Source organism: Tympanuchus pallidicinctus, unplaced genomic scaffold (genome assembly GCF_026119805.1).
Source record: "Tympanuchus pallidicinctus isolate F22 unplaced genomic scaffold, pur_lepc_1.0 scaffold8, whole genome shotgun sequence".
Classification (NCBI taxonomy): domain Eukaryota; kingdom Metazoa; phylum Chordata; class Aves; order Galliformes; family Phasianidae; genus Tympanuchus; species Tympanuchus pallidicinctus.
The window spans coordinates 22512379-22529129 of NW_026294802.1; the positions used below are offsets into that span (position 1 = coordinate 22512379).

At 32.1% G+C, this 16751-nt stretch overlaps 1 protein-coding gene across 1 annotated transcript in view; it reads right to left on the bottom strand.

Annotated features, from left to right (window-relative positions):
- Window positions 1–302: 302 nt before the first annotated feature.
- LRRIQ1 (leucine rich repeats and IQ motif containing 1) overlaps window positions 303–16751 on the bottom strand; it is a 97215-nt gene continuing 80766 nt past the window's right edge. The window contains exons 25-26 of the mRNA XM_052669005.1: window positions 13891–14011; window positions 303–939 (exon numbers count right to left, since the gene is read on the bottom strand). Of these exons, the coding sequence (XP_052524965.1) occupies window positions 800–939; window positions 13891–14011 (261 nt within the window). The 3' untranslated portion in view covers window positions 303–799. The remainder of the gene's footprint in view (window positions 940–13890; window positions 14012–16751) is intronic.

Below are 16751 nucleotides of genomic sequence, written 5' to 3' on the forward strand. Positions count from 1 at the left end.
AATATGGCTGCATGAAAGAACAGAGTTGGGTGAACAGCATCTTTTAGATGTAGTGGTACACTAGTCCAGCACAAAACAAGAGGTTAGTAAATGTACTTATTTATTTACATACTTATTTAATAATCTAGGAAAATGTTAGAAATATTTTAAGTTATGAAATTTTAATAGTTTGCTTTATCATGTTATTACAATATGTTAGGGTGAAACTTATGAGGATTTCTCATATTGCTGTATAAAAGAAAAAAAAAGATAAACACATTCTCACTATTTGCACATTTCTAATATGCAATGAATTTTTGATGCCTTCGTAAAACATTTTAAACAGATTTTTTAAAGAATTACATTGGATGTTAGAGTCTAAAACATGGTTTATAAGCATGTACTTTACTTGTGAGAAAATGAGAATTCACAGTTTTGATATATGGCATACATCATACGAGCATGAAATATTGATACTTCTCCACATCCTGACCAGTTTTTATAAGCAAGCCTAAACTTATTCGTTGAACAACAATTCTTCTTGAGCTAATTGATTCTGCACCCTACACCACATAAACATACAACCAATTGAAAAGACAAACTAAGATAATCTACTGACAGCTACAAAACAATTTGACCAGAAAAAAAACCAAACCATTGTAACCATGTATAATAAAATAAGTCATATTTAGTTAACTGAAACTGCTTATAAACTAAAATATAAACGTATATATATTCACAGTCTTAAAAGAAAACAGTTCCCCCATGTTTTGGGAACCAAAAATTTGATTGAATCATTTAGTTAAATAATCTCCAATATTCAGCTGATATTTTTAACCTTTTGCCTCTTTTTGCCTGTTCCCCATCCTCCACTGAACAGCAATGGATGGTCTCGAAATGATATCCGTTCTCTACAGGATGGACCCAAATGTGATTTTTCTGGAGAAGATATATTCTTTTCTAGAAACAAACAGATATATGAAATTAAACAAATAAATAAACATAAATTTCACTGTACCATGTTGCTTTTAATATAATAAAATATATCAATATGTCCAATTTGATAGCACACTTTTTATAATTACATATTCTTTCCTGAATTAAAAGTCATACATGTATTTTTCACAAGGCTGTAGTTTTTGAAAAAGAAACAAGCAAACTCAAAGACCTTATGAAAGCAAACAGTAAAATTATTACACAAATTACCATATTTTTAGTGGGCTTGTTTACTCTCTCTATAAATGTATTAAATTCATTTTTTTCTTCAGATATACTCAAGTAAAAGTCTATTTGTAAAAGGATTTAAATGCTAGAATCATGCCTTTGCAATACTCCTCATTTCCTTATCTTTAGATCCTTTTATTTAACACTGCAAATAGCAGCAGATATCTCTAGTGCAGAAAGGCTTTTATTGAAAAACAAAGTAGCTGTTTAATCAAGCAGTGTACATTCTCTTAGTTCTTTTGACTGAGAACCATAATACTTTAACTGAAAGCTGAGATCTTCAAATTAGTAAATTAACTGCTCAATGAAACTTGAAGAAAAAGTAATACTATTAAAAATATTGTGCCTCTTGCTTAAAGATTTTTTTTCTGTAGTTGGAAAAGTTCTCAAACAACAAAAAAGATTGCACAGTATAACCTTTGTTCAACATCTCTCCCCATAAAAAAAAAAAAAGCCTAAAAAAAAAAAAAAAAAAGAGAGGGGGAAAGAAAAAAAGGAAAAGGAAAATAAAAGGAAGTATCTATTACATGTTAAGACTGAAAAAAAAGCTTTGGGCAAGTACATGATCAAGATTGACTCTCCTATGCGCTCATCTTTAAGATTCTATCAATGATAAAGATAAATTAGACATAGACATACCAGTTACTTATGTATTTTGATGAAAGAAATATTTTTATTATTTAATTCTGAAAATTGAATAAACAGAAATGTCAGAACAAACCCAACAATAATAAATTTGAAAATTAGTTTAAAAGTGATAGAGTCCAATGCAGCAAAACAGGAAGTTGACCACATCCTGCTTGTCTAACCTGGATTATTTCTGGAGTAACAACCTCACTTGTTTATGAACCTATCTATGCTGCTAAGTATTATTTTCATGACAGACTTCAGAAATCTGTAAATGTAGATCTCTTAGCTTTCCACTTAATATTGTACACAATTCTTTGGAAGTGATATATAGCCTTACCATTACTATGAAAGGTATATTATTATTCCATTAAAAAATCCCTAAAGACTTGCTGTAGTTTGCTACAAGATACTTCTGAAAAGTCCTTATGAGTTAGTAGTATATGCTTTTATTGTGGCATGAAGACAGCTGTATCTGTCATAGCATGAATTATGCTTGTCTAAACTACAGGGTCAATAGTTTACAAATTTTTTTTTTTTTTTAATTTTTAATTGCAAGTGATTGATACATTGCTTAGAGGGTATTGTTGTAAAATATTTTGTAAGTATAACGTAACATTTTATTAATTCTGAGTGCATATAATCTGACAAAACAACTTTCTATGTGAGAATCATAGCTCAGAATTTGTTGACCTTGTGGTCTCAGCAATAGGGCAGGATAACTTCTCTGCCTGAAGGTATTTTTTCAAAATCTCAAATACTCTCTGATTCCTTGAATCCAGGTTCAACAAACCACAGGATATCTCAAAGTCTGGTTGTCATGTCTCTCTCTTCCTTTATGCAGCCTGAAGCACTGGTTAGATTTCCTGAGGTCTGCTTTACACGTTACCTACAGTAGTGATCTAGACAGTGTTTATCAAAGCATAGACTACTCTGTATCCTTTCCACCCTTCACATGGTTCTTAGCACTTTCAGCCAAATAAAATAAAATAATTACAGGGAATGATCAACTAATTTAGAATGAAAATATTCCTTGAAAATAGGATGGAAAAGTACATACCTTGCAACTTACAGAACTATGGAATCATTTAGGTTGTAAAAGACCTTTTAGGTCATCAAGTTCATCCATTCACCTAACAATACAAGTCTACTGCTAAATTATTTCCATAGGCACCACATCTACATGGAGGGTGGAACTCAAACACAGGAAGTCTGTTTCAGTGCTTAACCACCCCTTCTGAGAAGACATTCTTCCTGAGATTTGATCTAAGCCACCCCTAGTGTAATATGAGGCCACTGCCTTGCATTCTATCACTTGTCATCTGAGAAAAGAGACTAACACCTTCCTTATTGCAAGCTCCTTTCAGGTAGTTACAGAAAGCAATGAAGTCTCCCCTCAGCATCTTTTTCTACAGACTAAACAGCCCCAATTCTCTCATTCGCTCTCTCATTTCTATGTTCCACCTTTCCATCTTTGAAGTGGATATAATCATGCTTGTCTTCTGAGAATGTATTTGTGATATGAGCTCAATAATATTTAGAGATGGGTATTAATATCAGCATTGCTGTTCTAGTTATTGGTCTAGCTGGAGTGATGAAAAACAGAAATGGCATGGGGAAGAAACAAACAGTACCCTATAAAACCATTCTCACAGATATGCATGAGACTGATGTAGAAGCATCACAAAGTTTGCTTACTCCTATTTATGTTATAATTAATTCTCAGACTATATTCACAGAATTGCTAGTGGCTTAGATATTAATGACAATTGAAAGTTGTAGGTAAAGAAACAGTTCATTTATGTTGAAGGTATTAGACAACTATGAGAAAGAATTTTCTTGCATTTCCTTCTCATAGAGTTTAATGGAAGAAAGAACATTGAAGATATATTTGCACTGCAAGTATAGAACTAAAATGATTTATCATACATGTGTCCCTAAGGTTATTTTTAATTCATGTCCTTTGCAGTTTCATCAAAAATTCAGGCAGGAACACTTTTGTGGCAAACCTTAAGGCAACACCTGTATGCAAGTTTAAAGCAAGCACCTAGGTAAATTCCTGTGAAAAATAAAAACATCTTGGTAAATTAAAATTAACTTCACTCAGTTATTATCAATGTTGACAAAAGGTCTTTTAATTCTACATTTTTAAAGCTGGCAATTTTTTCCTTCAGAAATATTTGATAAAGACCGGTTCACATCAGGAGGTTAGAAATTTGTCTAGATCTTGAGAGAATGAAGGTAAGAGACAATGACACCATTTTGAATTAAGAGATTGCATCTACAAATGATTCTCACAAATATAACTTTGTTTTCCTTTTTTTTTTTTCTAACATTTTTAAAAATCATATTAAAATTAATAGATAACGGAAATCTTATTATATTTTTAATGTATTTATATTTGTTGTTTTTATTTATACGTATTGGGCATTTTTATTTATCTCCTTGGAGATAAATGAATTTATACCTGCTCAAGAGAAGTTTTTCAATTTTACTGATTTATGAGATTTTTTTTTAATTTAAGAAAAGGTGAGAAAATAACAAAAAGTGGGGAGGGTGCTTGGTTCAGTGTATGGAAGAATAAATAAAGGATTCACTAAAAAACAACTGCAAATGAAAACATTTCATTGTACCGCACATATGTCTAAAATGCTGCAAAGTCTGATATTCAGTCATTATTAAAATATCTAAAAATAGTGAGATACTTTACATGCTTTTTCAGAATGTCCTCTATTTGAAAGTTTTACTTTACATCTCTGTACTATTTTTTTTCCCCAGAGAGCTTTTAACTTTGTCCTGTAGAGTTTACTAATAGCAATACAGACGGACAATTTTTACAGAAAAGTTATATTTACAATACCTCAGTTTTTCCCTAGACTACAATGTGTGTCTTGCAAACAAGCATTTCAGGTATTAGCATAAACGATGAATAAAATGAATATTATCAGAAATTTTTGATTGGAAAAATGTTTGATTTTTCTGTATAGCAATCTATAAGGCATAGCTTTCGAGTGTGAACAGGTATGCACATCCAGGTTCCTGATTTATGAATAATTTTATCATGACAATAATATCTTTATCCATGTAACAGGACTAAATAAAAGGCAACAGAAAGTTTCACATCCTTTCAAGCCCATAAATATCTTTACTAAATAGAAACTAGAAGTAATATATTGGTTTCAGTCTCTAAAATATCAGTACTTTTGACATCCATAGTAGTAATAATTATTATCAATATAATGATATAATAACAACAATGGCAACAATACTTAACATTTAGGGTTACTAGAGTTAAATACGAACAGATAAAGTGTATTAAGTGTAATTCAACATGATATATAGTTATTCTAATACTCCCTCATATGGGAACAAAATCATAGCCAAAAAAAGCAATTTAATTTATCCTATGCCAAAGTAGGATTCAGAAGATTGAGGCTGTACTATACTTTCAATTAATTGTAACTTTCAGCTGTAGGAGTCTCCAGTATATTGTGAGATACATTCAGATGCCTGTATATATCAAATAAGCATTTCCTTTGACTACGTGCTGAAAGCTTGTCATGGGCTTGGTTAACATGCTTCTATTTCTACGCAGTCACTTTTCTGTTGTTTAATCTGTTTTCTGCTATTGATTTGTTCTGGTCTTTTTTGGTTAAAGCCTGGGTCTTTTAACAAATGTCAAGGTTTACATATCCTCTGTTTTGATAAGTAATGCAATATGTAAAATGCTTTGAATAAAATTCTCGGTGTTCAAGAAGAAAAGCTTGGTTAAACAGGTTATGATAGAAATTTTATGATGCATAGTAGACGTCATAGGGTATTTATCGATCCACCTAACATTGTGTGTCTGGAGAGATAATTTCAAAGTCCTTACCATATTGTATTACTTAAGAGCAAATACAGCATAAGAATGCATGGAAGAAAAATTCAACATCTTAATGAAAGTGACCAGAACAAATCTTTAGCAGCAAAGCATTTACATCAATTTGAGCTCTGGAAAGAAGTTAGGTTCAGCAGGTCTATGAAAAAGGTGAATGCTAAAATCTCAGATGAGTTGCTTTTTTAATATTGTTATTTATGGCTATATTGAAGTCAGATCACAAAATATTAGTTCCCCCTTTTATTTATTTTATTTACTTGACTTATTAACCTTAAAACAAAAAGAAGCATATATTTATTGCATCTTAAATTTACATAACGTATTTATATTTCAGACATATTTGAATAGTATCGAGAAGACTTGAGCATCTTACAAGAAATCCCATGTAATATGCATGGCCCTTCCCTCTGGAGATTTGAATATAAAATGTAATCTTTCTTGGATGAGGGTTTGGGGGGAAGAGGAGAGGTGAAGAGAAACGTATTAATTTTGTTTCTAGGTGTCTCTGACTTCAGCTTTGTAGGACTGGAGACAAATCTTAATATTTTATAGAAATAATGAATTTAAACAGTTTTTTGTTAACTCATACCTTGATGCTATTCTAATCAGATCATACTGGAAACTAGATACTTGAATGATCTAAACTCTTAACATGAAACTCACACACATAAAGGAATTCCTACAGAAATTATTTACAAAAATATTGACAGAAGTTACAAATATTTATTAATCATTTTTCTACACATAAAAACGAAATAACACAAAAACTACAATAACCCAAAAATGTTCCTGCAAAACACAACATAATCCTAACTACACAGGTTGCTCCAGAAGTAATGCCTCCTGTTTATTTCCATGGAAATCACAACAGATACAGAGCTCACTTACACTACTTGATAGAGCAAATTCATATCTATAAAATGCTATTTTTCAACATAGTCACCATCACCAGCTATACATCTTTGCCAGTGATGAACAAGAGCCTACATACTGTACTCGCCACAATCTGCACCACTGAAGGTGACCCATTGTTGCTGCCAGCACTGCTGAAATGAAAATCAACACCCCACGGCACTCAGATCCACTGATTGGTCTCCATAAACATTTAGCAAGTGTTGATGAACACCAATGGTGCCATTTCTTCCACCAGGAGCATTTCAGTGACACACCTTTGATTTCAATGACATGCCCTTGCTTCATAAACATTTCCATGCCAGATGCCATTTTGACAGTCCACCCTGATCTGTCATCTGTCACACAGCATCAAAATGTAGTGGAATTTTGTTGAAGATTCAACCTTTACTGCTATCCACCAACATCTGCCTCTGATGTCATAACATCAACCAAGATAATAAAATAGGAGGCGCTAGTTTCAGAGTGGCCTTCACATAAACAGGACTTTTAGCACCACTAGCTATCAAAGTTCAATATCTTCTTTCTACTCCAGTTCCTTACCTATTTCCAAAGTTTGATAATTTAGGACAAAAATTGCAGATTGAGCCTTTGGCTGAAGTTTTCTGAAAGGCTGGTCATTTCTAAGGAAAAGACATGTGAGATATTTATGTTGAGATATTTCTGTCCTTTGTAGAAATAACTTGAAATCTGCCAACTAGCAGACCTTTGCTTTTAGAATCTGTCCAAATTTGATCAAGTATGTACAAATTAAAGTTTTTATGTGACTGGAGGCAATGCTCTTGATTTTTTTTGGCTATCTGCCCTAAAACATCAGTCAACAAGGAAACATGCTTCACTGTGATGTTACATGGAGCTAATCAAGACTATTCCTAAAAATAGTGTTGAAAGTCATGCTAGGTCAGGGAACTAAACAGCCTCTTGTTATATGCTCTCTAGTATATGCACTCAGGTTCTAGCTACGGTAAATGCGAAGATGTGGATAAGAAGCTCTTATAGGAAGAAAACTGGCAGAATGAGCAGAGAGTTGGGGTTAAAATCTGAGAGATGAAACCAAAGCTGGAAGTACACTGAAACAATATCCTGACATAGCTGGCAGTAGAAACAGACTGACATTGAGAGAAGAGATAAACTATGGGGAAGAAAGGCACTGTGAACTGGCAAGGGTGGATTAAGAAAGAATAAAGAAGGACTAGAGGCACTAGATTGGCCCTAACTTCCTTAAATTATCAAGAGTACTGGATATATATAGCTAGTGATAATAAAAGATGTAGAGAATAAGCAGATTAAGAGTCTGCTATTTAGTGCCTAAATAGTACACTAAGACATGCCAAATAAACTTGGAGAAGATTTAAACTAAGAGACACTGAATCTCAGGAATATTGGCAAGCTAGGTACTACAGGGACTAGAGGGAAAGACAAGTAATCAGACAAGGATCTGTGGAAATAGACTTAACTACTGATGAAAAAGAAAGCCTAAGAATGGATTGGAGAGAAAGCTTATACTAGAACAAGGCAGAAATAAGAACTGTTCATATTTGAAAGAAGGGTTAGAGAGTAAAGGTAAAGTTAGCAATGAAAAAGAGAATAAGGAAAGAAAATATTGCATTGGGGAAAAAAGATGCTGCCATCTACTGCAACAACCTTATAGAATTGTACATCTCCCTTTACACCGATTTGAGAAATATTTTTGAAGCTATATGACAAATCTTTCACATCACAGAGAATCTAAAACTGCTCTTTACTCTTACATGGCAGAAATCCTTGTGGTAGGTCTAATAGTTCCAAGATTTCAAGTGAGTATCTAAACTACATGGATGTCAGTGTCACTGTATGGTTTTTCTCTCTTTTTTAATTTCTATTATACTGAAACTATGCTCAGAACAATAAGCAACAAAACCTAGTAAATTTTAACTACTTCAGAACAGTGCAACTCTTTTTCATCCATGTTATTTATTTATTGTCTGAGCAGAAAAATATTCAGAATATTGAATTGTCTCATTATCATGTCCTAACATTTATGTGATCATACTACCAGATGTGGCTTACAGAAAAGATGGCTTTATTCCTAATATAGTTGTGGTTTTGGTAGACTGAGTGCAGAATTTTACTGTGGAAAAGTAATAAGAACTATAAATACCTTCATATGTTTACAGCATTTCTATGTATTTCTAAGGAGAAAGAAAAACTTCACTGTTATCTTCAAGAAATTCTACTAAGTAGGTAAATGGCAGAAAAATTGAAGGGACTGCTAAATAAATATCTCTGTATTTTATCCCATGATTCCAAAATGTCTCCTAGTTTCTGTAACTTCTATGACAAACTTCTAATTTGCAATGGAGACTAAGAACAAAAAAAATAAAACGAAAAAAGAAAATAAAAAGACATCTGACAACCTTCTTGAATAAAGGAATGAAGAAAAAACTTTAAAATGACATGTTTTCTGCAGACAAAGAGTTTACAAATCCTAAATGAAAGAGAGTATTTATGGAACTGGGATATACATACAATACTAATAGGAAAGGAGTAGGAAAGCAGAATTTTTTTAAGAAGTAAAGCTGCATCATGCACAGCCTACAATAAAGATAAACACTTTCTCAGGGATTATGGTTCATCAAAAGAAAGGAAGGCAAAAAATCAGGGTGAGGGTTCTTTCAAAAGGAAGAATAAGAATTGGAATATGTGAAAAGGAATGTCAAATAAGAAATACTGCATGAGTTTGTCAATTTTTGTTTTCCACTGAGTTGAAAGTCTGTAAGAACATAAATTTCATTAATTTAATTTCACAGACTAAGAAAGTGGTAGAGTTAGAATTTATCTGAGAAATGATAAATGTTTTGTAGGGGACACTGTATTTAAAGGCCATCTTTAGAGCTAGGGGTGATTAAGGAATGATAAAATTGGGCCCTGAATTTTGTTTCTTCTCTTTGTGGTTTTGTTTCCTGAAAAACACTGTTTTACTGAAATCAGAAAGACTAAAATTCAGGGGAGAGAAGAATTAAGAATACCAGGTAGTATTTTAAATAACAATTAGAAGCTCCCATCACATTCTGCTTACAAATTCTAGTTATTCTGTAAATTCCAGTCAAAAGATCGAATCTCACAAGACAAGATGGAAAAGAAAATTAAGACTATTTTAGAGTAAAGAAAATAATGAGGTGGACAATTCAGATATACGGGAGACTAAATGTGCAACATTGGTTGCATAGACGTAGAATGGGCTGATAGAATAGAACTGATGATTGTCAAAACCCACTCAAAACCTGTTTATTGGTATAAAAATTACTATCTAGTTAGTTACCAAAAAATAATTACTTAATTTCTATGTCTATCTTACAACTTAGTGTTAAACTGCATTACCAGTGTTCAGGAAAGTATTCACAAACAGATTTTATAACCACAAATTCATGACAATATTCATGGAGTTAAGAAAACTACTGTCAAGTGTAGGGCTAACATTTGATTCTTACTTAAGTCTGTAAGCTACTAATCATTACAGCTCATGTATATGTATTACAAAGAAGGTACACATCAGGAAAGTCTTTCTTTTCTGCTTTTCTTCTTGCTTTTACAAAAGCAAGGTGAGTTTATGAAAAATTGAAAGGTAGAAAATGCAGTCAAAATGCATCAAAAGGTCAATTTAACATACTGCCTTTCGTAACTCATTGACACAAGGTATTATGGAGATCAAGATCAGTGGAGAGACAAGCATAGACAAAAGTAAAAAATAAAATAAATCAAAACAAACAATCTCCCCTAAATCCTCAAGAAATAGAAAAGAAAAATTAATTACCAGTGAGCAGAAAGAAAGAAATAACTATAATCTCTAGAATGAAGGACCATGCAGGGTCCTCAAATAGACAGATAACTAATTAGCCTCACTGGACACATTCTACTCTTTCTTGAGGTTATCTTTCTACTCTTCCTTATTTACGTATCTGTTTGTTTATTTATTTATTTACCTTTTTCTCATTCTTTTTAATAATATAAATTTAACACATAAAAGTAGATTTTTCCTTTGAAGATATTACACAGGGGTGTATGCTATACATAGATGCTTTTCTTGATCTGAGATACACAACACCCACAGAATTATTTAACTCTTCAATTATTTCAGTGTTAAGGAACAGAATAAAGATGGTTTAGAATTAATTTATTCCATCCAAGTCTTTTGGTAACACCAATTAATTTTGGGTGTAATAATGTTAAAATTCCTTTCCAGATCTAACTCCAGAAATGACATGAACTCACCCCCAAAGAAGTCTTAGAAAAGTACGTTAAGTTGAGTAGGTTTCCAGAAACTCCAAATTAAAACATGCAAGTATTGCATGTTGTATCTTTATAAAAACATGATCAGTCATGTTGTGTTATATAAAACGCATTTTTTTTCAGTAGTGCACATATTTGAGGTTCTTTTTTTATTTGAGTAAATGTAAGCAAAAATAACTTCTGTGTTTCTAGACCTCCCTTTAGAGCCTGAAGGATCTGAAAAATTTATTGATGCAGTTATTTAATTAATTTATATTAATTAAATTATATTTATGAAACATACATAATATCCCTAACATCTCTGATATATATGAACATCTCTCTGCCATATGGCATCTACTTCTGAAAACTTCCTATCAATAATTAAAAAGAACTCTGAAAACCAACAGGCGTTATGGTTGTTGTAAGACAAATTTAGGACCATTTTATTGATTATGACTTGCCAGATCACTCACGTCAAATTCTCCTGAAAAAGAAAACTGTGTGAAGATTTGATTTGACAATTAATGCAAATGGAAGCACCTCCATGGACACAGGATTTTTAAAAATCTCTTTGGCAATATTAATTCAATGTGAGTTGAAAAGGAGCACATTTAATGAATCACTAGAATACTTTCCAGGATTCTTAATTAAATATTTCAGAATGACAAATTAAGATGAATGAGAATGCATAAGAAAATATGTTATAATTAATATGTTTCTCATATAAAAAAGGTATGCAAACATCTAGTGTTTTCAGATGAAGATTATTACAGAGCTAATAATTAATTGTAAATTACTGAAGAGCAACAGTCTTGCAAATTGAATTAATACAATAAATGTTTATTCACAGCAGATTAATTATATAAAGATAAAAGTATTTTCTGGTTTAACAAATAGTATGTATTTCAATGTAATGTATCATCACTGTTTAGTTTTCTCAAATCCATGATGAAAAAAATTATAAAGATATCATGCAGAAACATATATAGAAAGAATTAAAAAGATCTGGGCTCTTTTCTTCCAGAGTTCCTTGACTACGGAAAGGAGAATGAATATGGGAAAGAGAATGAACATGCTAAAGTATCTGTGTTTTTTGTGAAAATATACATATATTACCAGACACAGTAAACTGCTTCTCTCCCTCTCACACTTTTGACTCTGCCAGTTGGATTGTTTTTCCCTGCTCCTCTACCAGTCTCTTCAAAAGGAATGGCATTTTTTTTCTTTACCAAAGCTGTTAAGTTCTACATGGCAGTTCTGTGTTGATTCTTACTTTTTTTTCTAGATGGCAATATATAGTGTAGGTTATAATCTAGACAGCAGTTATACATTAATATGAATGTAGCGCATAATACTTAACTCAATTATTCCAGATAAGTGAACATTCTATTCTGAACATATGAATATTATGATAATTTTACCACTGATATTTGCAGCTCAGCCACCAAATATAGGGTTATAGCAGTAAGGAATCTCATCTAATTTAAATGGTGGTGCTTCACCAGCAGTCAATGTAGAGAAACAGGAAAATTCAGAATGCAATTAGAACTTTTCTAATATGGCAGGCAGACAAAGAATTTTATTCTTTCTCAATGGGTGCACTTAATCGAGCCTAGGATGCTAATTTATATCAAATCTAATTTTAGGAATGTAAATCTAGGGAATAACCAGACAAATTGTACTCTGTTATTTTTTTGCCTTTGGTGCATTAATACAATGTAAATAGATCTTTAATCCAAATCCATTTCAAAAAAAATAGACAGAAAATATTTTACATGTTTTTCTTGAATTTTCTTTTAATTTTCCTTTAAAGTGAAAAGTTAGCTTACATTAAAAATAAGATAATAACAATTTAAAAAATGGCAATTATATACAATTTATGAAGCAATCTAATTTATACTATGACAAAACTTATCAAGGAACTTCATTACTTATATAGTTTAGAAATGTCAATAATTTTGCTACAGTTATTTAGTACTGCTTATATTTTCTATAACATGATTTTTTGGGGCTTTGAAGTTTTATTTATTTTGAAATGTCACATTCTACACAAATGATAAAAAATAGTATTTCACATTGGAAATTTTCTTCTGCTGTGTTATACAAAAAACACGAATCTGAAAGTGCTAGCATTTTACAATTTTTTCTTTAACTTTCAAATTCAGATTATTCCAGTAATTTATACAGATTGATTAAAAAAATAAAGGGATTCTCGGTCATTGATCTACATTAAGTTCTGTAGGATGCATATATTACAGCACAGTTGGTAATCAACATGAAAGAAATCTGTGGCTTGATTATGATTGGAGTTATGGTGAAGCTGTATTTTCCATTTTGGGAAAGAAAAAGAGAAAGAGAGAAAGAAAGAAAGAAAGAAAGAAGGAAAGAAGGAAAGAAAGAAGGAAAGAAAGAAAGAAGGAAAGAAAGAAGGAAAGAAAGAAAGAAAGAAAGAAAGAAAGAAAGAAAGAAAGAAAGAAAGAAAGAAAGAAAGAAAGAAAGAAAGAAAGAAAGAAAGAAAGAAAGAAAGAAAGAAAGAAAGAAAGAAAGAAAGAAAGAAAGAAAGAAAGAAAGAAAGAAAGAAAGAAAGAAAGAAAGAGAGGAAAGAAAGGAAGAAAGGAAGAAAGAAAGAAAGAAAGAAAGAAAGAAAGAAAGAAAGAAAGAAAGAAAGAAAGAAAGAAAGAAAGAAACAAAGAAGGAAAAGGAGAATATAGAAAAATATTACTTTTAGGATAAAATATTTTTCTGCTCCGTAATATAAAGAAAAAATAACAACTTGCTCATCAGCAGACCTAGCATACATCACAGGTGACTGTGGGTTAAAATTACAAGAAAAAAGGCCACTGATACTAATGATGCAGCTTTTAAACAGAACTGTAGAAAATATATGAGAATATTTCAGGTAAGAAAGTAACAGAAAGATAATTACCATGCAATATTAAGGTTTCCAAGCATGCTCAGTTCCCCCAAAGCATTTCGAAGTGATATTTAAACTGATAATGAAAAGATCTATAACTTACTTGAAGATCTTGCTGAGTGCCTGTGTGGCTGCTTATTTTTTTCTCTCTTCACAGTCAAAGCACTTCCACTGGCCAGAGAAACAAGGTCTAAATCTGTGTCTTCTCTGCTTACAGGGCTTGCCTGGAAGCAGTGGGAGAGAATGTACACAATCATGAAATAAAATGTAACATTTTCTGAATGCAGCTCACATTACCCCAAATAAACAAACAGGGTCTGTCAAACAACCTTCTTCAAAATGATACCACAATCCTTTATTGTTGCCTAGGCTGAACAAATGCACTATGTCAAAGCATTTTTGTAAATAGGAGCCGATTTTAAAATTGTGGTTTTGATCTCAGTCAGTGCGGCAACAAAAGAAAACATTTTAGTACAGTAATTTTGAAGAAAATCAATCTTGCAGATGGCTGATGAAACCTTAAACAGCTTAAGATCATTTACTGACCAGTCTATAATTTAAGTTATAGCTGAATGTCAGGGATGTCATATTGGATTATTTTCTGCAATATTTATGTTTTATCCAGGACATGTATCACTTCAGTCAATCAAAGACCCAGTAAGTAATCTAATCTTGTAGTTTTTTGCTACGAAATCATATCCATCAGTCAGCATTTAAATCATACTTTAGGTAACAGTGTTTTATTGATTATCAACTTCTACTTTTTGAAATGAGGCATGCTACCTGCACCTCAGTATGGCAAAATAGAAATCAAAATAGTCTTTCAGCTTAGTTAGAGGTCTTTGTTATGGCAACACGTTGGATAAAGGTTAAAAATACTGACCTGAAAGGTACCACACACTGAAAACGGTAGATAGTAACGTTTTTTCCCTAGAAATTAATTCATATTTATTGAACAATAATGATCTTTCCTTGAAATAAAAAGCTATTCAATGTCAAAAGCAGTTAGCTAACAATACCAGTAACCAGATATTACTAGAACCAGAGGGCCAGCAGCACTGGCATGGAAAAGACACCGGAGAAGGGTGAGCTACAAAATTCCCACTGCAGACCTAGTTGGCTGGAATTATCGACCAAAGGGGTACATTTAAATTTTCTAGCTTCTGGCACTTCAGAAGTGGAGCCCAGGATGCAAATTAAGTCCTCTCTCTATCTAGGCTGAAAAGACCCAATTCCTTTCAGAATCCTTTCAGAAAGAGAGTGCTGGTGGTAATGTTACCAAACTTTTGCACAATATACTAGTATCTTCCAGACTGCTGGATCAGGCCTTGAGAGACTAAGTCTCAGTTCCTTCCTCAGGCGGCTGACTCCTGCAGTTCCTTGCACTTAGGAAAAATGCCATGACTGTAAACGTAGGTTATTCTGGAGGAGACAATCTCCAGACTTCCTGTTCAAACCAGCTCACTGTACCAAAAGAAGCATTTCTCCAATGCAGACAAACTTTGTAGTCCAGTCTAACTCAGTCGAAATAGAGACCTGTTTTATTTCTTTGTCTTTATCCAGGCACTGTTTAATGTAAAATTAATTAAAAAACTTCATGCAATTTTCAAACCAGCGACTCCAAAGACACAGATATTTTCTGCTCTTCCTTAGTGACTGCATACTCTTGATGCCACAGAAAGTTTATTCCTTGCTTCCTGATGTCTATCTGTTATATATGTAATGATCATGACTTTACAAAGTTTTATTTTGTGCAGGTAGCAGGCTGCATTATTGTTGCTAACATCACTATTTTATTTTCAAGAACAGTATTAAGAATATTTCAAAAGAATCCTGGCAACTCTCTACATTTTTGGCCTTCCTATTTACAGTCCTCGTAAGTTTGTAATCTCCGTGTGTTCAAAATCTTTAGAAAGCTTTTACTTCCTCCTACAATGAAATAATGCAATTAACGTGATTAACTTGATTCAAAACAATGCAATTGATCATTCTTATTTCCATCTAACCTATTTCAACCCATAGCAGAAATTTTCTCATGTCCCTGTTTCCAAAAACCCCGAAAGCTGCAGTATTCTAAGCAACTAATCTTTCCACGGAATTATTATCCAGTTTATACCACCAAAAAAGCTGAGGTGTCATAATCTTGTAGACAATATTATTCAGGGTCATATGCGAGATTTTAATAGGGCTGTCTCTCATGCAAAATTTACGCTACATTCTTTCAAACAAAGACAAATGTTTTTACACAAGTACAATCAAAGTAATTTTTAAAGCTGCATTAATCTCTGAAGCAAACTTAATTTCAGGTTTGTAAAGAATCTCATTAAAAGTCCTCTGAAGATAATTAAAACCTTGCCATTTACTTCTATAGCTTAAAGCCAAAATTTAAAAGAAATTTAAGATACTGGTACACTTTTTCACAAAGTACTATGTTGGACTTCAGACTGTACTGGTCACTACATTTAACTCTTCAGATATTTTTCCAATTAGTTGGAAATTAATTTTTGTCAGGAGGAATATTTGCCTTTAGAACAGTTCTGCAGCTGAATATTTCCCTATTCCTATGTTAAATTATTTAGATATTCTTTAATCTTCTGAGGTAAAAAGTACTGTTTAAATTCAAGCTATATCTTAATTATTTTGGATGTTGAACAATAGTTTAACCATGGGGATAACTTAAATATGTAACAAGAATTACTGGAAAAGTCTGTTCTACTCTAATCCAGGAAAACTGTGTTTAATTTAAAGTGCCTAGTCTAAAGTGTAAGTCAATATGCCTTCCTATGCACTTATGTGGTCATATTATGCAAAATTATCAATTTGAACTTTAAAAGGTTAACAAAATCTATATTTATTTTTAAAGCAAAATTCTATAGACATCTATATATAAAATATATATATTATATATCTGTATATATAAACAAGCCATATAATTATTTCAATCCATATATAATGCTGTTTTCT